The sequence below is a fragment of the Trachypithecus francoisi genome, unplaced genomic scaffold (genome assembly GCF_009764315.1).
Source record: "Trachypithecus francoisi isolate TF-2019V2 unplaced genomic scaffold, Tfra_2.0 Lachesis_group10, whole genome shotgun sequence".
In the NCBI taxonomy this organism is placed as follows: Eukaryota; Metazoa; Chordata; class Mammalia; order Primates; family Cercopithecidae; genus Trachypithecus; species Trachypithecus francoisi.
Window position 1 is genome coordinate 122,355,136 of NW_022681455.1, and position 25,675 is coordinate 122,380,810.

The 25,675-nt window shown below is 52.5% G+C and overlaps 1 protein-coding gene across 4 annotated transcripts in view; it reads left to right on the forward strand.

The window, feature by feature from the left end:
• CMIP (c-Maf inducing protein) overlaps window positions 1-25,675 on the forward strand; it is a 272,103-nt gene that overhangs the window by 230,359 nt on the left and 16,069 nt on the right. For all 4 annotated transcript variants that reach the window (XM_033219126.1, XM_033219127.1, XM_033219128.1 and 1 more), the window contains 6 exons: window positions 103-206; window positions 1,929-2,033; window positions 8,626-8,979; window positions 21,447-21,512; window positions 22,811-22,837; window positions 23,074-23,122. In XM_033219126.1, the coding sequence (XP_033075017.1) occupies window positions 103-206; window positions 1,929-2,033; window positions 8,626-8,979; window positions 21,447-21,512; window positions 22,811-22,837; window positions 23,074-23,122 (705 nt within the window). The remainder of the gene's footprint in view (window positions 1-102; window positions 207-1,928; window positions 2,034-8,625; window positions 8,980-21,446; window positions 21,513-22,810; window positions 22,838-23,073; window positions 23,123-25,675) is intronic.

Here is a 25,675-nt window from a genome sequence, read left to right on the forward strand (position 1 = left end):
GGCAGAGCTGGGTCCTGCCCTTCCTTCCGGTGTCGTGGCTGCCCTGGGCTCCTGCCCTGCCTGGCACCATCCCCTGACTCCTTTCCTCTGCTCTCTCTGCAGGACTTTGGGAAGTGCCCGCGACTGAGGCTGTTTACTCAGGAGTACATCCTTGCCTTGAACGAGCTCAACGCGGGGATGGAAGTGGTGAAGAAGTTCATTCAGAGGTGGGTCTCCAGCGTGACGCCCCTCTTTAGCCTCGGAGCCACTTTCTTCTCTGATCCTGTTTCCTCAGATATCCCTGGGGGGCTGTTGTGTAATTAAATGAAGTCTCCCTCTATGAGGAAGCCCCTAGCCCGCTGCACGGTGCCCGATAGGAACTCAGAAAATGGCAGTGGACCTCAGCAACACTGCTGTTTCCTCAGGTCCCACGACCCCTCGGGCTGTGGGCGCCATGTGTTTGGGACTCACTCCCACCCCTGGTGGTCCCAGAGCATCGATGGCTGCTTGAACAATCACCCCTTAAACATAACCCACAGGAAGCCAAATATTCTTGCTCCTTACTCACTTTTGGTGCTTGGGGTTGGTGTTTTGGTTTTGGTTTTGGTTTTTTTTTTTTTGGAGGGGGCTTGCTTTTGCTTTTTTTAATTTTAAATTTTCTCTCTGTGCTCCAGTTTCTTCATCTGTAACCCAAGAACCATAGTACCCATCGCCCAGTTAGTGTGATGCTCCAGTGATTAGTAGACACAGCGCATAGAGAACACGGCAGAAGTCTCGTGTCAGGCCAAGCTGTCATCATTCGTGTTCTTCTCATCTTATTTGTTTGTTTGTTTGTTTTGAGATGGAGTCTCGCTCTGTCACCCAGGCTGGAGTGCAGTGGCTCGATCTTGGCTCACTGCAACCTTCGGCTCCCAGGTTCAAGCAATTCTCCTGCCTCAGCCTCCCAAGTAGCTGGGATTGCAGGCACATGTTAGCACGCCTGGCTAATTTTTGTATTTTTAGTAGAGACAGGGTTTCACCGTGTTGGCCAGGCTGGTCTCGAACTCCTGACCTCAGGAGATCCACCTAGTTTGGCCTCCCAAAGTGCTGGGATTACAGGTGTGAACCACTGCCCCCAGACTCTTCTCATCTTTTAAGAAAATCACAATAACCCATTTAAACAAGTTCTGAAACTACATATTTCCTAAATATGCTCACCTGGAACTCACGAAGCCGTTTGAGGGTGGCTTTGTGACATGCCCTCAGGCCAGAGCCCTGGTGACACCACCCAGCTGTGGTTTGCAAAATCTTGTCAGGTTAGGCCATTCTTAGTGACAGCAGCCTTGATGACAACTTCCCAGAGATGGTACAGCTATTATCCTTAGGACCACAAGAATAGCCATGACGAGTAATAAGTAGTGGCACTTATTGAGGACTTACTGACTATGCTGCTGACTCTATGCTAAGCCAAAATGAACCTCATCATTGTTCTTCCAAATCAGGACATGTTTGAAAGTAGAATGAGGTGTTAGGAATAATTATTCCTGAACCACCAGGTGTAAGCATGACTGTCGCAGGACATATGGCCACCATTTGCTAGGTCTGTCTGTGAATTAGAAAAGTTGGTCCTAACTGTACCCCCGAGGAAGGGGCTGCTATCCTCATTTTATAGCTGCAGAAACAGGGTGGAGGCTTTAGGAGGTTTCCAAGGCCACTCGGGTTTGAACCCAGGAACCCTGAATCTGGAGTGCACAGCCGGGAGCTTTGCCTTCTGCTGCCTGCACATGGCACAGACAGGACCCAAATCCTGGTGCCACCAATTGCACAGCAAAGGCTCTCAGAGCCCCCCAAGCGGTGCTGGCAGAGCGGGCAGTCCTGTACCTGAGCAGTGGCCCTCCCTTGTCCCCTTTCCCCTGTCTGTGGGCCTCACTCCTGCAGGCTTCTCACCCCGGCCCTCTGCTTTTTTCCAGCATGCACGGCCCCACAGGGCATTGCCCCCACCCCCGGGTCCTGCCCAACCTGGTGGCCGTGTGCCTGGCTGCCATCTACTCCTGCTATGAAGAGTTCATCAACAGGTCAGTTGCTGAACCACTGCCACCCAGAGGGCTTGGGAGGGGCAGACTGTCACCCCCATCATGGGCAAAGTCACCAAGAACTGACCAGGCCGGAGACGTGGAGTAGCTGTTTACTGGGCAGACCTCATGGTGTGTTTGGCAGTTCCCCTGGGCCCACGGATTCCTGGGCCCAGAACCCAGGGATGCTGCTGAAGAAGCAAGCACCGAATCAGCACCGCAACTGCGAGGCTGTTAGAGCTGCTTGGCTTTAGGGACAGATGTTTTATGCTGAAGATCTCTCACCACTGGAGAGGTATGACACACTGGTGTGTGTGTGAATGTGTGCACATGGGTATACAAATGCATGTGTGAACTGTACACATACATGTGACTGTGTGTGCATGTGTGCACATGGAGGTGTGAATATGTGCCCGTTGTTGGGGACAAGGGTTGACAGTAAGGTTTAGCCTGCCTGGTCTTGCCTTTGAGAACACAGGCTTTTGCCCATGATTTGCATGGTTTTATTTTTTGATACAGGGTCTCACTCTGTCACTTAGGCTGTGTTGGAATACAGTGGTGCAGTCATAGCTCACTGTAGCCTCGAACTCCTGGACTCAAGCAGTCCTCCCACCTCAGCCTCCCAAGTAGCTAGGACCACAGGCACATGCCACCACTCATGGCTAATATTTAAAATTTTTTTTGTAAAGACAGGATCTTGCTATGTTACCCAGGCTGGCCCCAAACTCCTGGGCTTAAGCAGTCTTCCCACTTTGACCTCCCAGAATGCTGAGGTTACAGGCGTGAGCCACTGCACCTGTTTTTCTTGAGCGCCTGCCGTGTGCTTGACACAATTGCAGTGCTAGAGAGCGAGCAAGATCACAAATTCCCTGCTCTTTTGGGGCTTCCATTCTACCAAGAAGAGATCATGTACAAGTAAATGTGCAAGATCATGTCAGAGGGTAAGAAAAACCGTGCGAGCAATAAAACCAAGTGGTGGGGTAGCAAGAGGTGAGGCAGGGTCTCCGCCTGGCTTTGGAACCTCCAAAAGGAAACTCCAAGACCAGCATTTGGGTGGAAGTGGCTTCCTAGGAAGATGGTCCCAGGAAACACTGCAGGACAGGGAAGGAAGGAAGGACAGCAGTAAAGTATGAATTAATAAGCAGATGAGGCTGGGTGGCTCACACCTGTAATCGCAGCACTTTGGGAGGCCAAGGCAGGCAGATCACTTGAGGTCAGGAGTTCGAGTCCAGCCTGGCCAACATGGTGAAACCTCGTCTCTACTAAAAAAATACAAAAATTAGCCGAGCGTGGTGGCACATGACTGTACTCAGCTACTCAGGAAGCTGAGGCAGGAGAATAGCTTGAACCTGGCAGGCAGAGGTTGCAGTGAGCCGAGATCATACCACTGCACTCCAGCCTGGGCAACAGAGTAAGACTCCTTCTCAAAAATAAATAAGCAAGCAAGCAAGCAATCAGGTGACCACTTCGGGCAGCTGGCATGCACTCCCACTGTGCCCCAGGAGGCCATGCGGAACACACTGAGAATTACTCTGCTGAGAGTTGCTCAGCCGAGGCTGGCTGTGCTGGGGTAGTCACTCACCAGCTCCCATCCCTCGCTGGCTGAGAACTGCTCCCGGGATGCAGACTGATGCAGATGCCATTACTTTATGGGGAACTTTCTGCAGTGACCTCTGGTGTCATTGGAGGGGATGTGACATGCAGAACGCAGTGGTCTCTGCTGCAGCCACCCAGTTGTTCAGGTGGTACACTGCACAACTCTAATGAGACCAACATGAGTCCAGACCCTGCCAGAGCTAGGGATATGGCAGGAGGGTATTTCAGTCTTTTCTCAAAATGAAGGCGGTAGAGCATTCGGAGTTGCTGAAACCCTGTGCAGGGGGGACTTCTCAAACAAATGCTATACTGCTGAGATCTTGGGAAGGGGCAGGAAAAGGCATTTGATAAATCGGGGGCTGCTTCCTTGCAGCAGGCCATGAGAGAGGGTCACTGTTTTAATGCCTTCAGCCTCAGGTCCCAATGTTCAAAGGGGACCGTGGCCCACCTTGAATCACTTCCCTGATGAGAAAGAAGTGCAGGGACTCCAGGGGCCAGAATGTGGAGATGGGAGGCTGCTCATTCCCACGGGCCTGTCCTGGAGCTGACAACATGGTGAGGCAAAAAGAGGAGAAAACGGAAGCCAGACGGTAGTGCCAGGCCTGCACTTTTTATATTTTTAGTAGAGACAAGGTTTTACCATGTTAGCCAGAATGGTCTCGATCTCCTGACCTCATGATCTGCCCACCTTGGCCTCCCAAAGTGCTGGGATTACAGGCGTGAGCCACCGCACCCGGCCTCCAGTATTTAAGTTATACCCAGGGTGTGCAGGAGCCAGCTCACCCATTTCTTTTGGGAACACGTCCCTTCCAAGTTCTGTAATGATATCATATTGGTAGCTTGAAGTAGCTGTGGTGGGAGTATTTACACAAAAGAAATTGGTAAGCACTGCAGATCAGGGCTTCTTCCTTTTTTTGCAACAGACCCTTGCTCTTGTCACCCAGGCTGGAGTGCAGTGGCACAATCTTGGCTCACTGCAGCCTCCACCTCCTGGGTTCAAGCGATTCTCCTGCCTCAGCTTCCTAAGTAGCTGGGATTATAGGTGTGGGCCACCACACCTGGCTAATCTTTGTGTTTTTGGTAGAGATGGGGTTTTACTTTGTTGGCCAGGCTGGTCTCGAACTCCTGACCTCAAGTGATCTGCCCGCCTCAGCTTCCCAAAGTGCTGGAATTACAGGCGTGAGCCACTGCGCCCGGCCAGATCAGGGCTTCTTTCTTTGGAGAATTGGTTGTTAGACATTTACCAGTGTTCCTTGGGTTATATCTCGTTTTTTTTTTTAAAAAAAAAAAAAAAAAGAAGGCCGGGCGCGGTGGCTCAAGCCTGTAATCCCAGCACTTTGGGAGGCCGAGACGGGCGGATCACGAGGTCAGGAGATCGAGACCATCCTGGCTAACACGGTGAAACCCCGTCTCTACTAAAAATACAAAAAAATTAGCCGGGTGAGGTGGCGGGCACCTGTAGTCCCAGCTACTCGGGAGGCTGAGGCAGGAGAATGGCGTAAACCCGGGAGGCGGAGCTTGCAGTGAGCTGAGATCCGGCCACTGCACTCCAGCCTGGGCGACAGAGCGAGACTCCGTCTCAAAAAAAAAAAAAAAAAAGAAAAACAAAAGGGTGCCCAGGACCCTCCCAGTGCCATTCTGATTTAATTAGGATGCCCTGGCATCTGTTTTTGGAAGGAGCCTTGGGGAGGTGACGTTTACGTTGATACCTCCTGGCTGTTCTCCAGGTAAGAAGCAGGAAGAGGGTGACCCAGGGAGAGAACCACACGGGCAAAGGCCTGGCAGTGATGGGTGAAGGTGCCATTGGTCACAATGATTTTGTTTTTGTTTTTTTGGATTTTTTTGGAAACAGTCTCACTCTGTCACCCAGGCTGGAGTGCAGTGGCGCAATCTCTGCTCACTGCAACCTCTGCATCCTGTGTTCAAGCAATTTTCATGCTTCAGTCACCCAAGTAGCTGGGATTACAGGTGTGCACCACTACAGCTGGCTAATTTTTATTTTATTTTATTTTATTTTATTTTATTTATTTTTTTTTTTTTTGTATTTTTAGTAGAGATGAGATTTTGCCATGTTGGCCAGATTGGTGTCAAACTCCTGGCCTCAAGTGAAATTCCCCCCTCAGCCTCCAAAAGTGCTGGAATTACAGGGGTGAGCCACCGTGCCCGTCTACAATGTTTTTGTATCTGCGGGTCCTTGAACCACTACTTCAGAATCACCTGGACTGCTTTAAAATAGATTCCTGGCTGCAGTATTTCTGGGGTATGGCCCAGGAGTCTGCATTCTAAACAAACTGCACAAGTCATTCTGCTGCACGCTGAATGTGGAGGTCCCTGCATGGGAGGAGCCAAAGGAAATCCAGTGTGACTGGAGCAGAGAGAAGGAAAGGGAAGCAAAAGATGGAGCTGGAGAGAGAAGCAGCGCTGGGCCATGCATAGGCAGCTTCTCACACCTCCTGGTGCCTGGGACTCTCTAGGGGTTGGCATTAAATTGAAGATTCGGATTCAGCAGGTCTGGGGCAGGACCTGAGACTCTGCTTGTCTCACAAGCTCTCAGGTGAAGCCGTGAGCTGGGGATCACACTGTAAGTAGCGGGGCTGTCCTGGGTTTCAGTGGCAGAACTTTATCCTGGGAGCATTGGAGAGTCCATAGTGGGTTGTAAGTGGAGAAGGGACGTGATGGGATTTCAGTTCCGTTCCCCTCTGGCTGCTGCTGTGAGGAGGATGGAGTAGGGGGCAGATGTGACCCTGGGGAACTGTTAGGTGGCTGTGGCAAGGAGATGCCAGGTTGGAGGCTGGCGAGGGTCAGGCAGTGCCTGCTGCCTCCCACCCACCCTGGCTCAGCCATGCTGAGCCCCCTCGGAGCCCACAGTAGCTTGGGTTCCAACTGATGCCAGAAGTTTCTGGATGTCACCCAGAGAAGCACGATACTGCCAACACGTTTCCTGGGCTCAGGTCCAGATGCCCCCTCAGTCAGTCCCTTCAAGATAAAGCCCGTCATGTCCTCCAGGCCATCCACAGTGCTCTTTGTGGGCAAATGTACACAATGTACTCACACTGAAAAGAACAGACAGCTTGACCCAGGTTAGCGTGGCTCTCTCGAAAATCACCAATCTGAGCCAAACAGCCTTGAAAATCCACTTTTAAAACCCAGCAAAGGCAAACGAGGAGAAATGGAGTGTTGAGCACTTCGGGAGCAAATCAGATCCGAACCAAAGAATTTAGGTCTCCCCCCATCACAGACCACACACTAGTTTTTATCAACGATAGAATTCTCGGACTTCAGCTGGCGGATTATTTGTCCCAGCAAAGCTGAAAGTATATTTATTAAACACCGTTGGTGGGCTCAGCTCAGGCCTGGTTCCTGGCATGTGCTGGATACACTCAGACCCTTCCTGTGCATGAGGCTCAAGTTCTGCACACAGCCCTTGGAGGGGCTACTCACAGGCTCACTCCCACCCCTTCCCCCAGCCACAACAATTCCCCAAGCAGAATGCCAGCAGCGTGGCCCTGTCCTCAAGCCTGGGTGCCCCTTTAGAGGCACAGGATCCATGCCTGTGACACATCTGGGGAAGGACTAGACAAGCAGCTGTTTCCAATCGTGCCGTTGTGCTCGAAGTCTTGGATTAGTGGATCTCAACCTTGACCACACACATGAGGAACCTTAAAAATTGCTCATGTCCAGGTCCCACGCTGGAGATTCCTGTCTAACTGGGCTTTGGGATGTTTCGAAGTATACCCAGGGGATCCTGGTGTCCAGCCAGGGGTGGAAAGCTTTGGTTTAGGAGGAGTTCGAGGGTAGGAAGGGCAAGAGTAGCAGGAAGAAATCAAGGAAGACTTCCTGGAGGAGGGGACCTGCACAGATCTTAGGGGACCTTGGAAGCCAACCTAGTTAGAAGGATCCTGGGCTTTGGGGTCCAGGAGATCTGGCTTCAAATCCCATCTCCATCGACTCATGGGCTGTTTAATTAGGGGTAGATCATGTAACTTCTGAGACTGTCTTTCCTCACCTGTGGCACAGAAACAGGAATCACTGTTCAGTGATGTCTGTGAGCATCTGTATGACTGCACTTAGCACTGTGCCGGCCCATGGGCACCAGCAGAGGAACCCGTTGATGGTTCTACTGTCCCTTACAACAATGCACCTCCCAGGCAACTGGGCACCTCGGGAAGCACTCAGTCAGAGGAGGGACTTTAACCAGGTCAAGGCTCTGACAGGTCCTGCCGTTAAGAGGCCTAATGTCATCCCGTTTGCCCCAGCATTTCCCTAACAAATGTGAGATCAATAATGCCGTAGAGCCCCTTTCTGAGTTAACACCTGTTAACACCTTGTGCAGGCTTCTGTTCCTCCGGGCAGTTAGAGATGCTGTGCCTGGACGGTTACCCAGGAGGAGTGAGGGTTCTGCAGACAGGAGGGCTAGACTCCAGGGCCCAGACTGGAATTCTGGGGTTGGGGATCCCATTGAAGTGGGTTCCCAGGAGGAGGGCAGATACTGAGCTTGCTCACTTGGCTGGGTTTGGGGCCAGGAGAGCAGAGTCCTGGAGGACATTGTGGCATGAGGTCAGGGATTGGAGGGTAGTTAAACCACAGGAAGCAACTAAAAGCAAAATAGTAGATCCTGTTGGCTTATCGAGAAAGTGGCCAGTGGTGTTTTCGTGGAGATTGCCAAGAGCCTTATGGCTGTCATGTAGAGATCAGCATCCACTCAGTCGGTCAGCAAATGTTTATTGAGTGCCTGTTATGTGCTGAAGTGACAGCATGGACTGTAGAGACAGGCAACCTGGGTTGGGCTGCCAAGGTCAAGACAAGGTCTTCCTGTCTAGACCTTGGGCAAGCCGCGCACCCAGGCTGTGCCTCAGTTTCCTCATTTCTAGCACAGGGATGGTGATAGTATTACATTGTGGCCTCATCCTGGGATTCAGGAAGGCCTTTAGCCTGGTGGGTCGTGGTGCATCATGAACGGTGCCTGTACTCATGTGCCCTCTCCCACCTCTTCCCCCAGCCGCGACAATTCCCCAAGCCTGAAGGAAATCCGGAATGGCTGCCAGCAGCCGTGCGACCGGAAGCCCACTTTACCTCTGCGCCTTCTGCACCCCAGCCCGGACCTGGTGTCTCAGGAAGCCACGCTGTCTGAGGCCCGGCTCAAGTCGGTGGTCGTGGCCTCCAGTGAGATCCACGTGGAGGTGGAACGCACCAGCACTGCCAAGCCGGCGCTGACGGCCAGCGCGGGCAACGACAGCGAGCCCAACCTCATCGATTGCCTCATGGTCAGCCCCGCCTGCAGCACCATGAGCATCGAGCTGGGCCCCCAGGCCGACCGCACGCTCGGCTGCTACGTGGAAATCCTCAAGCTGCTGTGAGTGCTCCCCGCATGCCCGCCCCCAGGGCAGGCGGGAGGAGTCTGGGCTTTGCTGCTGGGTGTGGCTGTGTTTGTTGGGTCAAACTACGCAGGTAGAGGGGTGTGTGTGTGAGTGCACATGAGCTGGTGTGTGCAAGAGTGTGCGTAAGCACAAGTGTGGCTGTGAGTACAGGCATGCAGGGTGCATATGTACAGGTGGGTGAGGGACACGTGGGTATGTGCACAGTTGGCTGTGGTTGTGTATCTGTGAACATGTGTGTGTATACACACACGTGGGGTGCATGTATGGCTTGGTACCTGTATGCTTGAGTGCCTGGGCACATGTGTACGGTGCATGCCCAAGCATACATGTGTACATATGTCTGCACGAGTTTGTGTGTGTGTGAGGATCTGGATACATCTGCCAGGGTGTGCAGGAGCACAAAGGGTTCCCAAGTGTGTCTGTGAGTATGTGGACATCTCTGGTGTGTTGGGTGTGTGGGATCCTCTGAGCTTGTGAGTGTCCTTGTGTGCATGAATGGCCATGGGTGGATGTGGGTGTGACAGCACACGTGGTCTGCTGAGTGTGTGTGTGTGTTTATAGGAGACGGGTGTGGGCATGCATGTGGATTTCTCTATAGGGGTGTGTGTGTGTGTGTGGTGTGTGTGTTAAATGCACAAGAGTGGGTATGTCTACTCACTTGTGCTACTTTTGTGCACGAGTGGCTGTGGCTGCATGCATGTGGGTATAACCATTTGTGCTGTAGGGTTGGAGAGGATGTGTGTTTCTCTGTATATGTTTGCAGGTATATGCGTGAGCCCATGTGTGTGTGTGTTGTGTGAGCCATGTATGCCGTGTGTCTTTGGGGTGTGAATATCTGTGGATATGCATGTGTCTGAGTGAGTGAGGGGTCATGTGCAGGAGTGTGTGAGTCTGTCTTGGGTATGTGGCTCTGCGTATTTGTGCCATGTGCCTGGGTGTCTGTGTGCACACTTTGGTGTTGCGTGTGCCTGGGTGTGGGTGTAGGAGACCCGTGGAGCCGGGGCTGCTCTGGGTGGTGTGGCTTCTGAGCTGGCTCCTTCTGTGCCTGTCCCTCCCGCTCCCTGAACTTCAGTTGTGTGACTAAGGTAGAGGGGAGTACAGTTCTTAATCCTTGACCCCTACGGGTCTCTCCAGCCTTGCCATCCACACGTTCCACCTGACACATCTCAAACCCATGAGCACCTGGTTCCAGGAGCCCCAGTTTGAGGGACCTCATTGACTCTTCCCTTCTGCCCCCCACAGAGCCACAGACAAGCTCAGGTCTGCAGACACTCAGCAGACACCTCCCGCTTTCTCGCCCCACAAACGCCTTCCTTCGGAACAGGCTCTGCCCCACTCTCAGGAGCTTTGAATCCAGAGATGGGCATTTTCAGATGCAGCTGCTTGTGGTTGCTGGACTTTTCGGAGGGGTTGGGGCTACAGCTGTGCTGTCACATTTATCCAGTGCATGATGCCTGTCTAGAACCAGGGCTCCTGGGGCCCTCAGCCTGCAGGGAGGCCACTTGGAAGCCCGGTGCCTGGGCTGTTGTCTGTGTGGGTGGGCGGGGTTTCCCTGAGGCCCTGTGTGGTCCCGCGGCTGGGCAGCGTTTGTTCATTCTGTCATGTGTGTGTTGCTCTTGGAGTCTGCTCAGGGTTTGGAGGGACAGAGGGCAGCTTCTGAGGGCCTGTTGAGCTGGAGAAATGGCTGGGCGGCACCTTGGGGTGCCCCCTGTGCTCTACTAGCAAGGCCTGTGGTGTCTGCGAAGGTGAACACATGGGCACACACAGTCATAAGATGGCTTCTGCTGGTTTGAAGGAGATCGTGGAGGCAGCGTCCCCACATAGCCTCCTCTGCCCTGACTTTGGCCCCAGAGAGGAAAGGGTGGGGTGTGCCCAGGGGTTCAGGACCAGCCCCGCCTTGTGGTCCCAGCAGCAGAGGTCGGGTGAGGGCATAACTGCATTCAGTGACCTCCACCCCCAGCCAAGTGGAATTCCAGATCCCACTAAGAGAGTATCTCCAAGAACACATCACAGACCTGAGTGTCTTCAAGGGAAGGGAAGGTGCCAGCTCTCCCAGCGGCAGCTGGGTTAGGGCACCTCCCCGGATTTTTGGAGGGGTCTCCTTGCTCTGATTGAGATAGAAGCCTCCAGGCCAGAGACTGGCCCTGCTGTCCACTCCAGCTCCCCAATTCCAGCTGGTTTTTACAAACACCGTGAACCACTGGGCCTTCTGCTGTTTTGGGCCTGACTCCTACTTCTCATTAAGCACTAAAGGTTTGAGTTTCATAACGCAGTTGGCACACGTTTTTTCCTTCTTCATAAACATGCTCATGAATGAGGACTCTGTTCTCCCCCATCTGCGTCCAGACCCCCTGCCTGCCCCACATCACCTAGCTGCCAGGGCACAGGTGGGGGTCGGGGCCATCGCCAAGGGCCCAGGACAGTCAGGGCAAGCCAGGAGGGGTTCTCGATGGGGCTACACAGAGGAGCAGCTCACGCCCAGCCCCAAAACCTCCACAAAACGGGATTATGCTTCCAGCAGCCTCTTCCACCTTGGGGGAGCTCAGCACAATTTCGGCCTGATAACTGCGTTTACCAACAGCTTTCCTCCCCACACCCAGCAGGCTGCTTCAGTTGCTGGCTCATTGGAGGCCTCAAACTGGTTGGACCCAAACAACCCCAGCTGCTCAAAGGGCGCCAAAGTGAGATACATCAGGAAAGGCACAGACTCAGAGTCAGACCGTGCTAGGTTCCAGTCCCACCTGTGCCACATACTAGTTATGACTTCGGAAGGTTGGTCATCCTCTCTGAGCCTCTGGTCCCAGGCTGGGAGGTGGCACAAGTATGGCTGCATCTGGCATTGGGAAAGAGATGGGAGGGGCCAGCCCTGAGTGGATGGCACAGAGCAGACACCTCTGCGAGGTGAACACCTGGCCAACGGGAGTAACCACCATTGATGATGCAGCTGTGTTCCCGCCACTTGCCCATACTATTGAGGGCGAGATGCGTCATTGATTTCCTAACTGTGCTTTGAGACATAAAAGCCGCATGGCATTCATCGCACACCTGGAGTGCAGGAAACTTGCATCTCAGCCTTGAGGAAATGCAGCCGTAGGCCCGAGCTGCTGTGGAACTGTGGCCAGTGTTCTTGGCTCCTCTGAGCTTCAGTTTTCTTGTCTGTAAAATGCGTGTCTTCTCGGAGGACTGATCAGTTGCCGCGTGTTCCCATAGGAAGGTCCCTGCATCGTTAGAATTTGACACTTTTGAAAAGTAACTAACCTAAGTTGCAAAAATTTCCTGGAGATCCTTGAAAAGTAAAACTATTCCAAATGCAGGTCGAGGCTGATGTTGGAAAAAAATCACCGCGTGAGGTGCAGGCGGGGTGGGGTGATGAAAAGAACACGGATTCGGGAGGCGAAGAAGAGCTTTGGGATTTGTAGTCGTTTAGAGTCCAGCTCTTTTCCTGCTGGGCACCTGTGTGTGATTCACACCTTCATTTAGCCACCTGTTTATTCATTCTTTCAACCAGCTTTCGTTGCATACCTACGCCAGGCCAGACTTTACGCCAAATACCATACTGGTCCCTGTACTCAGTCCCTCTGAACCTAAGTATTGCCAAGTGCTAAGAGCAGTGACATCAAGGGCTCAGCGGGGCTGCTGTAGCGCTCAGATGGGCAGAGTGTGGAACCGCGGCACACTGGGGCCACAGGGGTAGGACGTGCTTCTGATCGGCCCTGATCGGCTCTTACCTGCTGCTGGGGACCCTTTGCGAATGTTAGATTTTAAAAGAGCCCTTGATGGGCTGCAGCTCGGCTGGAAGAGGCTCCTCCCTTGGGGAACTTCAGGGAAATGCAGATGAATTTGGGGTTGTCCTAAAGACCGGGAGACAGGGCCAGGGGACTTATCTGCAGTAGTTCCGCTCACTGCAACCTCTGCCTCCAAGGTTCAAGCCATTCTCCTGCCTCAGCCTCCCCATTAGCTAGAATCACAGGCACCTGCCACCAAGCCCAGCTAATTTTTGTATTTTTAGTAGAGACGGGGTTTTGCCATGTTGGCCAGGCTGGTCTCGAACTCCTGACCTCAAGTGATCTGCCCACTTCAGCCTCCCAAAGATTACAGGTGTGAGCCACTGTGCCCAGCCTGTTTTGTAATTTTTAAAAAGTCTGTGATTCTTCTAGGTAGTTCTTTCTATATGTACTTACTTTTTCTTTTTCCTTTTTTTTTTTTTTTTTTTTGGCGATGGAGCCTCGCTCTTGTCGCCCAGCTGCAGTGCAGTGGCACGATCTCAGCTCACTGCAACCTCTGCCTCCCAGGTTCAAGCCATTCTCCTGCCTTAACCTCCCCAGTAGCTGGGATTACAGGCGTCTACCACCTAGCCTGGCTAATTTTTGTGTTTTTAGTAGAGACAGGATTTCGCCACGTTGGCCAGGCTGGTCTCGAACTCTTGACCTCAAGTGATCTGCCCACCTCGGACTCCCAAAGTGCTAGGATTACAGGCATGAGCCGCCATGTCCATCCTGTTTGGAAACTTAAAACTGCTCATTCCTGGAGCACATGGTAACTCTGTAGAAACTCAAAGGTCCCTGGAGCATTTAAGGCCAGCAGATCTGCTGTGGGGCCTGGGAAGGTCCCGGATGGGATGACTGCACAGGTGGAGAGAGAGGGAGTTTTCCTGAGGTACCCAGCCTCAGGGGTAACAGCCGCTGTTTCTCAGCCTGGGATCAAATCCCCGGACCAGTTGGTTTCTCTTTAAAGGGAGCAGATATTTCTGGATGTTGCATAGCAGGAACAAAGTGGCCTGAATGTGCTCCCGCCTGAGCCTTCTCATGCCCCAGGCCTTCCCAAGCATCAGGCCACCCTGAGGCCACCACATTCTGCCCACACCTTGTGGGAGATTCTGTGAGTCAGGAAAAGCAGCGAGGCTGGCAGGAAGCGTCCTGTCCACAGGGCAGCACAGGGCTCCAGTTGAGGTGGCATCTTCTGAACTGGGTTAGAATCCCCACTGAGCTGCGTGAAGTGGGAGACCCGGGCTTTGCACTCACAAAGCCTTGTTTGGGCCCAACATGTCCCCCATTAGCTCTGTGACCTTTGACAAGTATCTGAACCTCTCTGGGCCTCCATTTCTCATCTGTGAAATGGGGGTTCTAAGGCCCCATTCATGGGAGGGTTAAATGTGCAGGTGCCTTATGCCTGAGGCATGTTGGGGTCAGCAGGATGCGTCAGGCACATGCCTGCCTGCCCACCCCCTTCCTCCCTGAACTGGGCAGGGCGCAGCCCTCTTTCCTCCTTCCTGGGTGGGCAGTCAGGTCCCTCACACCCTACCTGCTGCCCTGCCCTCCCATCCCAGGCCTGGCTTGGCCAAGTGGGAGACTGCCCCAGTGGCCAGAGGCATCCCATCCTAGGATAACAGGCCCACCCAGAGCCAGGGCAGTCTCAAGGCAGGGACTCTGCTAGCCACTGGGGCCTGTGCTGAGGCCTGTCACAGAGAGGCCCATGCACAGGAGGGTTCCTCATTCCTTCCTCGTGGGCCTGCCAGTCTGGGGGACACCCAGCCTCACCTCCACGACAACCTGTGTCCAGCGCCTCCCATTCTTCCACCAACCTGGTCAGACTGGGGTCACAGACTTCCAAGCTGGTCTGGGCCAAGGCAAGGAAGTCCACTTGCCCTCTCCCTCCTTCCCCTGCACCCCTCTGGGACTTGTGGTAGCTGCCAGGAAGTGGAGCCCCAGGCTGGGAGACCCAGAGGAGGAGGCTTCTGTCCAGACCCCGCCTCAGACACGCCGAAGCCTCCCACTGGGCTGAGCACCTGGGAGTGCAGACCACGCTCGCGGTTCACAGAACAGGCTCAGGAGTGACAAGTGAACATGGGCCTGTTGCTGGGGCTCATAGCTCCCCATGGGGACCCTAACTCCTCTGATTGTGGGTGACTTCAAATCTCCTTAGAGTTCTGTATCTCATGACATTTCTGCATAGAATACGCTTTATTTTAAAAGTAAAAAAATGGCCGGGTGTGGTGACTCACGCCTGTAATTCCAGCACTTTGGGAGGCCGAGGCGGGCGGATCACGAGGTCAGGAAATTGAGACCATCATGAGTAACGCAGTGAAACCCCGCCTGTACTAAAAATACAAAAAATTAGCTGGGCGTGGTGGCGGGCGCCTGTAGTCCCAGCTACTCGGGAGGCTGAGGCAGGAGAATGGCGTGAAACCGGGAGGCGGAGCTTGCATTGAGCCGAGATCGCGCCACTGCACTCCAGCCTGGGCGACAGGGCGAGACTCCGTCTCAAAAAAAAAAAAAAAGTTAAAAAAAAAAATCTAAGTGCTCCCCTCCCTTTCATTTTTTAAGATACTGTGTCACCAAGGCTGGAGTACAGTGTCACAGTTACAGGTCACTGCAGCCTCGAACACCTGGGCTCAAGGAAGTCTCCCACCTCAGCAGCTGGGACTACAGGTGCACACCACCTGCCTGGCTTACTTTTTGTTTTTAACTTTTTTTTTCTTTTAGAGATGGGATCTCTTTATGTTGCCCAAGCTAGTCTTGAACTCCTGGCCTCAAGCGATCCTCCCACCTCAGCCTCCCGAAGTGCTGGGATTACAGGCTCGAGCTACCATGTGCCCACCAGTGCCCTTGTGATATGGGGAACTCGTCCTCCTCAGGTGTGAGCCGGGCCACCCTCCTTGTGAGACATTGTTATTGAGATGGTAGAGCACAGACGCCCGGGGCCAGGCTCCCAGGTTCAGATCCCAGCTCTCACCACCAGCTGTGTGGCCTGGGGCCAGGGCAGTCCCTCACTGTGTTTTCATTTTCCTGCCTATAAAAGGGGGGGTGCCAAGAGCACCCGCCCAGCCGAGTTGCTGGGATTGCTGCACTGGCTGACGCATGGGGAGTCCTTGGATAGCACATGGCATGCGGCAGGCACTGCAGATGAGGTTTGCTGTCAACTGAATTTCCATTTTCTGGAAACCATGAGTCAGGGACAGGTGGGAGGAAAGGAGGAAGGTGATTCTTCTGGAGGGAAGACAAGGTAGCTGCAAAGACAGATGACCCTTCGGAAGGGAGCGTGTGAATACGGGGGCATAAAGGGGTCTCTGCATCCTGACATGCACCTGACAGGCCTCAGGCTCCTGCAGCTCTGAGACCCCCAGGCCGCATGGCACCTGGGCCTTCTGCCCTCAAGCACGGCAGTCCAGTGGACCTGCTCTCAGTCCTCATCCTGCCTCCTAGGCACAGAGTTCAGCTTCCTCACCGGCACCCTCTGCCCTCGTGTACCATTCTGGGGATTAAGGGAACAAGTTGGGTAAGCAGTGAGTGAGCAGCCACTGGCATCACAGGCAGGACTTATCTCAGGCAACAGGCTTTCCTGGTCATTCTTTTCTCTGCACCTGGCATCGGAGCCTTTCCTCAGAAGCTTCCAGGGTGTGATCGGGGTTTGAAGGCTGCCACGCACGCTATCGTGGGTTTATTTGGAGGAAGGTGGGGCAGGAAACGCCCTCACTCAGGGGTTATTTAAACCGCTCGTTGCCGATGGGAGTGAACATTTGTCCTTGCTGAAAAACTTCGCCCTGTTTCTATATAGGGCAGTTATACACACAGCACACAAACTGATACACAGTGCATCTGTGGTGAGTTGTATGTGGGTAGGGGTCCCGGGACCACCCCTCTGCCCAGCCCGGGTCTGAGCACCCGCTGGCCTCTCCCATGGGTGGTGCCCAGGTGTCAGTGGGGCATCTCTCTGCAGCACCTCCCCAACATGGGCCACTGGACAAGGGTTCAGATCCCACCTCCTGCCCCAGTCCAAGCCAGGATCTTAAGCGGCATCCCACTCAATCTTGGCACCTGGTGGCACATGCTAGTCCCCCAGATGGAGACTCAATATCCCTTCTGTTCGGAAGCCAGTCACAGGCCTCAGGCTCTGTCATTGGCCCAGTCCCAGTGTGCACTGGGTCTTGGGTTCAGCAGTTCCCTCCCAAGCACCAGCCATCCACCCAGCCCAGGGCCCAGCATGGGGGACTCAGAGATGAGACCTGGCCCCCTCCCTGGGATGGTCCGAGGCAAGATGGTCAGAGGCTGGGGAGTACCCAGGGACAGCTCTGTGATTCGGGTGGGGACTGCTCTAGTGGCCACCCCTCACTTTATGTGTTAGGGTTTTAAGCTCTGGGCCCTCAGAGGTGCCCAGGCCTGGCTTAGGCGAGAACTGACTACCTCTGGGTTTGTTTTCCAGCAGAGTCGCTACAGCTAGAGAGATCCAGAACCCAGGTGGGGGAACTGGTTATAAACACAGTGCAGGTGCTGAAGAGGACGGGTCGTGGTCTTAGAAGCACCTGAGGTCAGATCTCAGCCACTTGCCGGTGACTTGTGGGAAATCACAAACAGCTCTGAGCTTCATTTTTGTCGTCTGTAAAATAGGGGTTGTCATGACTGCAGTCTCTGGGGGCCGTGTGTGAGTGCTCTGCTGTGTGATACAAGCCCATCTGTACTCAGATTGAGACGCCGGAGAGTTCTCTGGACGCTCCTAGCTTTTGGGGGCAAGAGTTGGCCAAAAAACTCCCTCTTTATGGAGCCGTGCTGGTAGCTGGTCGGGAAGCAGCCTGTTGGGCCTCAGGAAACTCCCGAAGCTATTGCTTCCCTGCTGTGGCCTGGCTGTGTCACAGCCCTGGGGTCACAGTCAGTGAATTTCCATATTACTCCTTGTCCATCATTTGGACTCACCACACAGGGTCCTCTGGGCAGATCCCATGAGCGAACACAGGAAGTGCCCTTGGTTCAAGCCCCGGTGTGCAGGCAGCGCGGCGCGAATTGCATCTACCTTGTCAGCAGTGCTAATACTGTTCTGTTGTGGGACAGTGGTCTTCCCAGGGTCGGACGAGGGTGACACCCTAGTGCCTGGCTTCACCACACACCGTGGTGTGGTAGAGCCTGAAATACCAGGTTCTCAGTCCAGCCTCACGCCTTCCTAGCTGTGTAGATGACTGGGATTGGATAACTGACCTCTCCCACTGGCTGTTCACACAGGAAGAAGGCTGTCTCATGAAAGGGTTAAGTGAAGTCAGGTGAACAGCGTGGTGCTTCCTGCACCTGCTTTAACTGAGGTTTAGCCCTCCTTCCTTACCCAAGCAGGCGCTGGCTTTTGCTAAGATCCCAGCTGTGGTCTTTCAGGGCTGGTGAGAGCCAAGGCTCTGCCATCACAGAAGCTTGGATTTGACTCCTCATTCACCATGGCCATGTGACCTTGAACCTCTGGGCCTCAAGTTCCTCATCTGTTAAGTGGGGTTAGTCACATTGACTTTATTGTGCTCTTATAAAGAGTAAATGAACTAAGGTAAAGCCCTTAGCATAATGAAGTGTATGTAGAAAGTCTCCATGACATCAGAGCTGCTGTTATTATTGTCATTGTTATTACCATCATTAGTATTAACTTTTTTTTTTTTTTTAATACTTTAAGTTCTAGGGTACGTGTGCCATGTTGGTGTGCTGCACGCATTAACTCATCATTTACATTAGGTATATCTTCTAATGCTATCCCTCCCCCTCCTCCCACCCCATGACAGGTGCCAGTGTGTGATGTTCCCCACCCTGTGTCCAGGTGTTCTCATTGTTCAATTCCCACCTATGAGAGAACACGTGGTGCTTGGTTTTCTGTCCTTGCAATAGTTTGCTCAGAACGATGGTTTCCAGCTTCATCCATGTCCCAACAAAGGACATGAACTCATCCTTTTTATGGCTGCATAGTATTCTTTGGTGTAGATGTGCCACATTTTCTTAATGCAGTCTATCATTCATGGAGATTAGGGTTGGTTCCAAGTCTTTGCTACTGTGAATAGTGCTGCAATAAACATTCATGTGCATGTGTCTTTATAGCAGCATTATTTATAATCTTTGGGTATATATCCAGCAATGGGATGGCTGGGTCAAACAGTATTTCTAGTTCTAGATCCTTGAGGAATCGCCACACTGTCTTCCACAGTGGTTGAACTAGTTTGCAGTCCCACCAACAGTGTAAAAGTGTTCCTTTTTCTCCACATCCTCTTCAGAACCTGTTGTTTCCTGACTTTTTAGTGATCGCCATTCTAACTGGTGTGAGATGGTATCTCATTGTGGTTTTGATTTGCATTTCTCTGATGGCCAGTGATGATGAGCATTTTTTCATGTGTCTGTTGGCTGCATAAATGTCTTCTTTTGAAAAGTGTCTGTTCATATCCTTCGCCCACTTTTTGATGGGGTTGTTTGATTTTTTCTTGTAAATTTGTTTAAGTTCTTTGTAGATTCTGGATATTAGCACTTTGTCAGATGGGTAGATTATAAAAATTTTCTCCCATTCTGTAGATTGCCTGTTCACTCTGATGGTAGTTTCTTTTGCTGTGCAGAAGCTCTTTAGTTTAATTAGATCCCATTGCTTTTGGTGTTTTAGTCATGAAGTCCTTGCCCATGCCTATGTCCTGAATAGTATTGCCTAGGTTTTCTTCTAGGGCTTTTATGGTTTTAGGTCTAACATTTAAGCTTTTAATCTATCTTGAATTAATTTTTGTATAAGGTGTAAGGAAGGATCCAGTTTCAGCTTTCCACATATGGCTAGCCAATTTTCCCAGCACCATTTATTAAATAGGGAATCCTTTCCCCATTTCTTGTTTTTGTCAGGTTTGTCAAAGATCAGATGGTTGTAGATGTGTGGTGTTATTTCTGAGGGCTCTGTTCTGTTCCATTGGTCTATATCTCTGTTTTGGTCCCAGTACCATGCTGTTTTGGTTACTGCAGGCTTGTACAGTTTGAAGTCACGTAGCGTGATGCCTCCAGCTTTGTTTTTTTGGCTTAGGATTATCTTGGCAATGCGGGCTCTTTTTTGGTTCCATGTGAACTTTAAGGTAGTTTTTTCCAATTCTGTGAAGAAAGTCATTGGTAACTTGATGGGGATGGCATTGAATCTATAAATTACCTTGGGCAGTATGGCCGTTTTCACAATATTGATTCTTCCTATCCATGAGCATGGAATGTTCTTCCATTTGCTTGTGTCCTCTTTGATTTCGTTCAGCAGTGGTTTGTAGTTCCCCTTGAAGAGATCCTTCATACCCCTTGTAAGTTGAATTCCTAGGTATTTAGCATCAACTCTTAGAAAAGAAGAAAAGCTGTTGTCTGAAAGCAAAAATACAAGTATCCACCAAGGCCAGGTGTGGTGGCTCACACCTGTAATCCCAGCAGGTGTTATTTACTTTTTTGGGTTGTTTACTTTTTTGAGATGGAGTCTCACTCTGTTGCCCAGGCTAGAGTGCAGTGGGGTGATCTCAGCTCACTACAGCCTCTGCCTCTTAGGTTCAAGCAGTTCTCCTGCTTCAGCCTCCTGAGCAGCTGGGATTACAGGCATGAGGCACCACACCCCGCTGATCCCAGCACTTTGGGAGGCTGAGGCGGGCGAATCACCTGAGGCCAGGAGTTCAAGACCAGCATGGCCAACATGGCAAAACCCCATCCCTACTAGAAATACAAAAAATTAGCTTGGCATAGTGGCGCATGCCTATAATCCCAGCTGCTCAGAAGGCTGAGACACAAGAATCACTTGAACCCAGGAGGTGGAGGTTGCAGTGAGCTGAGATCGTGCCATTGCACTCCAGCCTGGGCAACAGAGTAAGACTGTCTCAAATAATAATGATAATAAATTTTTAAAAAGAAAAAAAAGGAATCCAATAATCAGGCAGTTTGACCCAAATTACAAACACACAGCATGGAGTGTTTATTTTTTATGAATCCGTGTATAGAATTTCCACTCAATTCTGATCACTGAAGGTGAGAATGGCCCCAGGGTCCCAGCCTAAGCCCAGTAGGTTAGTTTGCTAGGACTGCTATAAAGTACCATCGACTTCGTGGCTTACACAACAAACGTATTTCTGTCAGTTCGGGAAGGCACAACCCTGAAATCAAGGTGTGGGCAGGGCTGGTTTCTCTGCAGGCCTCTCTCCTGGCTTGCAGACAGCGGCCTCCTCGCTGAGTCCTGGCTGGTCTCTGCTCTGTGTGTCCGTGTTTCCTCTTCTAAGGACATCTGTCTTCAGCCTCATTGGAACCTCATCACCTCTTTAAAGGCTGTATCTCCCAGTACAGTCACATTCTGAAGTACTGGGGGACAGAACTTCGGTATATGAATGGGAGGCAAAGTTCCACCCAGAGCACCCCCTAATGGTCCCAAAGAGGGAATGAACAATGATCACGTAGCCGTGGTTCAGAGGGCACTGTGAAGTCTGAGGAGTGGACAGTTCACGCCCTCGGGTGCCATGAGGAAGTCTGCACAGGCCTGGTTGTGAGTCCTCGTGGCCACGCTGAGAACATGGACTTGCTCATCCTGGAGGTGGCAGTGGGGGAGGAGTCGGTGCCACTGACTTCCTGCCAGCCTCTCATCCCATCTTTTGGCCCATCTGGGACCGTGCCGTAAACCTCTCCTTGTCCCAACCGAAGCTGACTGTCACCCTCTCTCGTTCTAGGTCGGACTATGATGACTGGAGACCGTCTCTGGCCAGTTTGCTTCAACCCATTCCATTCCCCAAAGAGTAAGTCCCAAGCGCATCCCCAGAGCCCTCCCACCTGTGGGGCAAACCTCAGTTGTCCAAGGCCTTAGTAAGGGACCAGTCATGTTATGGGGAAGCCAAGTCACAGTGGGAAGACCCTGGAGACGTCGGTCCTAGCTCAGCCATGTCCTCAGCTGTGGGACCTCTGAGGAGGCACACCTCCCCTCATCAGAAAAATGGGGAACTCAGGAGAACAGGGATGTTGTAGGAGCTGTCTGACTGCATTATCACAGGGATTCATGAGCTAAGAATGCAAACAGAGCCCTCCCCACCCCTCCCCACGGCGCCTGGCAGGCCGTGCAGTTAACATTTTTTATTATGCACCAGATGGGAACCGTAATACCTGCCGCTCCTCTTCCAAGGGCGATAGTAAGAATCAAAAGATAATGCACGTGGAGGTGCTCGCTGTGCCGTACTGAGATGCTGGAAGCACTCTGACTACACTCTTTACAATGCTCAGCTCAGGCTCCGCAGCAAACCTGGCCAGAAACAGACCCTCTGCCTCTCTCTCGCCGGCCCCTAGCACCTTATTGAAGTGATCACTGGAAACTAGAGAGAATGCTGTCTGGTGAATAATGGCCTGAAGAGAAGGCTTTGTCAGAATAACCAGGCCCTAAAATGCCTCCAGGTCTCTTTCGAGAGGTTGGAAGGAGCCAGCCTCGGGAGGCGGCTGGGGTTCTCGAAGGAGCTGATTACCGAGCGTGTTTATGAAATGCAGTCATTGCCCCATTTGCTGGCTTGGCCAGTCCCCGAGGGTCCCAGGACTTGAGACCAGAGAAATCCAACTCCTAAGAGGCACTCAGTCTCGGCAGAGGCATGACGTCATTGGCCTCAGCCCCTGTCCCCATAGGCCTGGGTGTTCTTGGCTGTGGCAACTGGCTTAGAAGAATGGTCCCCGATGGCCACTGATGTGTGCAGTAATGAGTGCCGCCCGCCTTAATTGTGGAACAATTAATGAACACACCTGGGTCCCTGGAGCCCACGTGCACCCACACGTGCTCAGGCAGCAGCTTAGCCCCTCTTGTTCACAGGGGTGGGCCTAGGGAAGTTTTGGGAATGGGGCGCCCAGTCTGTTCCCGCTGCTGTGATCTGTCGCCTCCTCAAAGAAGGCCTTTGTTTTGGAGCTTTGAGTGGGGACAAAATATTGGCATTTCACTCAAATTCCTCTTCATTCTTTGAATCAGACATAAAGTCTAGACGTCCCCAGAGGTTAATCTTGGGAACACTGTGCTGTTTCCGACGCTTCTGCTAACTGCCGTGTTTTCCCGTTTTTGTTACAGAGCTCTCGCACACGAGAAGTTCACCAAGTGAGTTTCTGGGCACCGCCCTCATTCCATTCTGGCACGCACGGCCTCTGTCCTGAGGTCTTCCCTCCGTGGCACGTGCGTTCTGGGAGGCAGTGGTGGCTTCTCCTGGCATCCCTGATCCACCAGCTTGCCCAGCTCCCTGGCCCATTCCTCCTTGACACCATCCCCTCCCCTTCCCACACCTCCCCCTCAGTCCCAGACCCCGGCAGTAACTCTGGCCGCCTCGTCTCTTCCAGGGAACTGAAGTACGTGATTCAGAGGTTCGCTGAAGACCCGCGGCAAGAGGTGAGGCCTTTCTTTCTGCATCTCAGGCCCGCCGTCTCGGGATAGCAGGATGCACGAGGGCCCCTCAGAGGCCTTCTGAAGCTCTGGTGGGGGCCTCCTTGTCACCGACAGGCATTCAGAACAACTCTCAGAGACCCATTGCCTGTGCAGACACAGCCGCGCCTGGTGCAGAGCCCAGCCCGTGATGGCAGTGTTTTACTGTAAGCGCCGGCTCACCGGCGTGGTTTTCCGCTGGCTGGTGGTTTCTCCCCACAGCCGAGGCCTTGATTTCGGGTTGGGCTGGCCCGGCAGCTCCCAGCCAGCTCTGAGGCAGCATTTTGATCCTGTCTGGTTCTGCTATTATGTGAATCACTGGGAAGAGCGAGGAATCCGAGCTGGGATCAGAGCTGGGTTTTTATTTCCTGGTCATGGTGGCCAAGGGCTTCCCTGAAGGGCTGCTGTGTCCCTCACCAAAGCTGGCCTTCCAGGGAGAGGGCAGCCTTCCGCCTTCTGCCCCCAAGCCTGTGCACATGGGCAGGGACCTAGGTGGGCAAGGAAGCCAGCCCGTAGCCCTGGGCCTGCATCACCTGATAGTAGCAGCAGCAGCAGCAGTTGTCCTTTATGAGGTGCTGCACCCCGGGCCAGACACGTTCCTTTTCTCATCCTCACAGCGTCCGTATGAGTGTCTTCGATAGTATTCCCAGTGTTGCACGGCTGGTTCCCCACTGAGGCAGGATTCGAACCTGGTGCTGATAACCAGCTCACTGCGCTGTGTGCTGTGCCCTGAGATGCTCACAGCCTACTTGTGTGTGCATGAGTTCTGGGTGTGGTAGGGGCCTGACTCCCAGTTGAGGACAGACCTAGACTCGTGCTCCCAGCAGAACAGGGGGAAGGACAGGCAGAGGACAGAGCGGGTTATTCTCCATGGAGCCATCCCCAGGAGGCTTGCTGGAGAAGGTGGTAGTGAAGTGGTTGGACTTAGCTAAATGGATCAAACTGGACCTTAGTTTGGAGGGTGGAAAATGGTGTTTGAGAAGGAATCTGAGGACACACAGACACCAAGGTCTGGCCATGTCCACCCATGGTGGGTCTCTCTGACTCAGAACCCGCAGTTTATCAGGCTGTAATTCCAGAAGTTTTAGAGTAACTGTTCTCAAACTATATTACCTGAGTAGCTTGTTCAAAAGGCAGACCGCACCCCCCCCCCCCCCGCCGCCACCCCACATCCCTTCCTGGTTCCAGCTCGTGGGGCCTGGGTGGAGCCAAGCATATGCATTTCGATGCATTTTGAACAAACATCCCACACTGAAAAACCTAGTTCTGGAGGGGTCTTGAAGAATCTAGTTCCAAAACACCGCAATTCTAAACACCCATTTCCCCAAGGGATCCTCAGGCATGGAGGGAAAAAGGAGAAACGGTGGATATGGTGCTTTTAAATGTCGGGGACCAGTGAGTGTCTCCATTCTTCTTCTTAAACTTAAGTCATTCCTTGCCACCTGTGAAGACAGCAGCTCAGAATTCTCCTGGGAACTGAGCCTGTATTCAAACCCAGACTTGGACATTTGGAGAACAAAAGTGGTACCAGCTGCTTCTCGGAGTAGAGAGGCAGGGCCAGCTGCTGGGAGGGTAATTTTCAAACCCGGGTAACGTGCAGGAGGCCCCGAGTGACCTGCAGATCTGGAAGGAGCCAGCTCCCCTGGCCAAAGTCCCACACCCAGACCCTTGTTCTCCTGTTTGCCTCTTTCTTTTCTCTGCTGATTCTGTCTCCCTTTTCCTCCTCACTCTTCTTTCTCCCTTCCCTCCTACCTTCACACCTTCCGAAATGAAGCCAAAGTTGTTTCCTTTAAAATTATTTGCTATATTTGTTGAATGGCATCTTATACTGCTAAGTCCTTATTGCTTTGAAGTCGATAAGTAAACCCTTGATATTCTTTCAGCTCTGAGGGAAAAATAAAAGCCACTGCCTTTGTTTTCTGTGTGCTCATGTGTGGGTTGTGATCAGTTTAGTATCTGTGGGTAACTGATTCTTGGCAGCAGATTGTCCTTTCCTAAAGGAAATAATGAGGAACTTCTCTCAGCTTTCTTCCAAGGACGGGAGGAGGTGGGGAAAAGTCCTTTGTGTTTTGTGCGCACTCTCGCTCTCATGCTCTCTCTCTCCCTCACTCTCGCCTCTTTTCCCCCTCTCCCTCCTTCCCACTCTCTCTGTGTAATCACAGCAGGGGCCAGAGTGGATGCGGAATTCCTCTCATGCACTCACACATGTGTGCTCACATGCACACACAGGCCCAGCCACACAGACACACAGCTCTGGGAAGGAATGTGAGAGCTCTGCTTTTGGCACTGAAATTGCCCCCAGCCGTGGACAGAGATCCTTCAGTGGAGAGGGACAAAGACTCAGGGAAGGAAGTGGGGATGAGACCTAATGAGAGAGGGTGGCAGAGTCCCCAAGAAGGGGAGAGAGAGAGAGAGATTAGCAGGGCAGATACCTGGAGGGGAGGATGGTGCCCACACAAGTCAAGGAAAGGAAGAAGGCAAACACCCAAGAGGGAGAGTCGGTGCTAGGGGCAGCAGAAC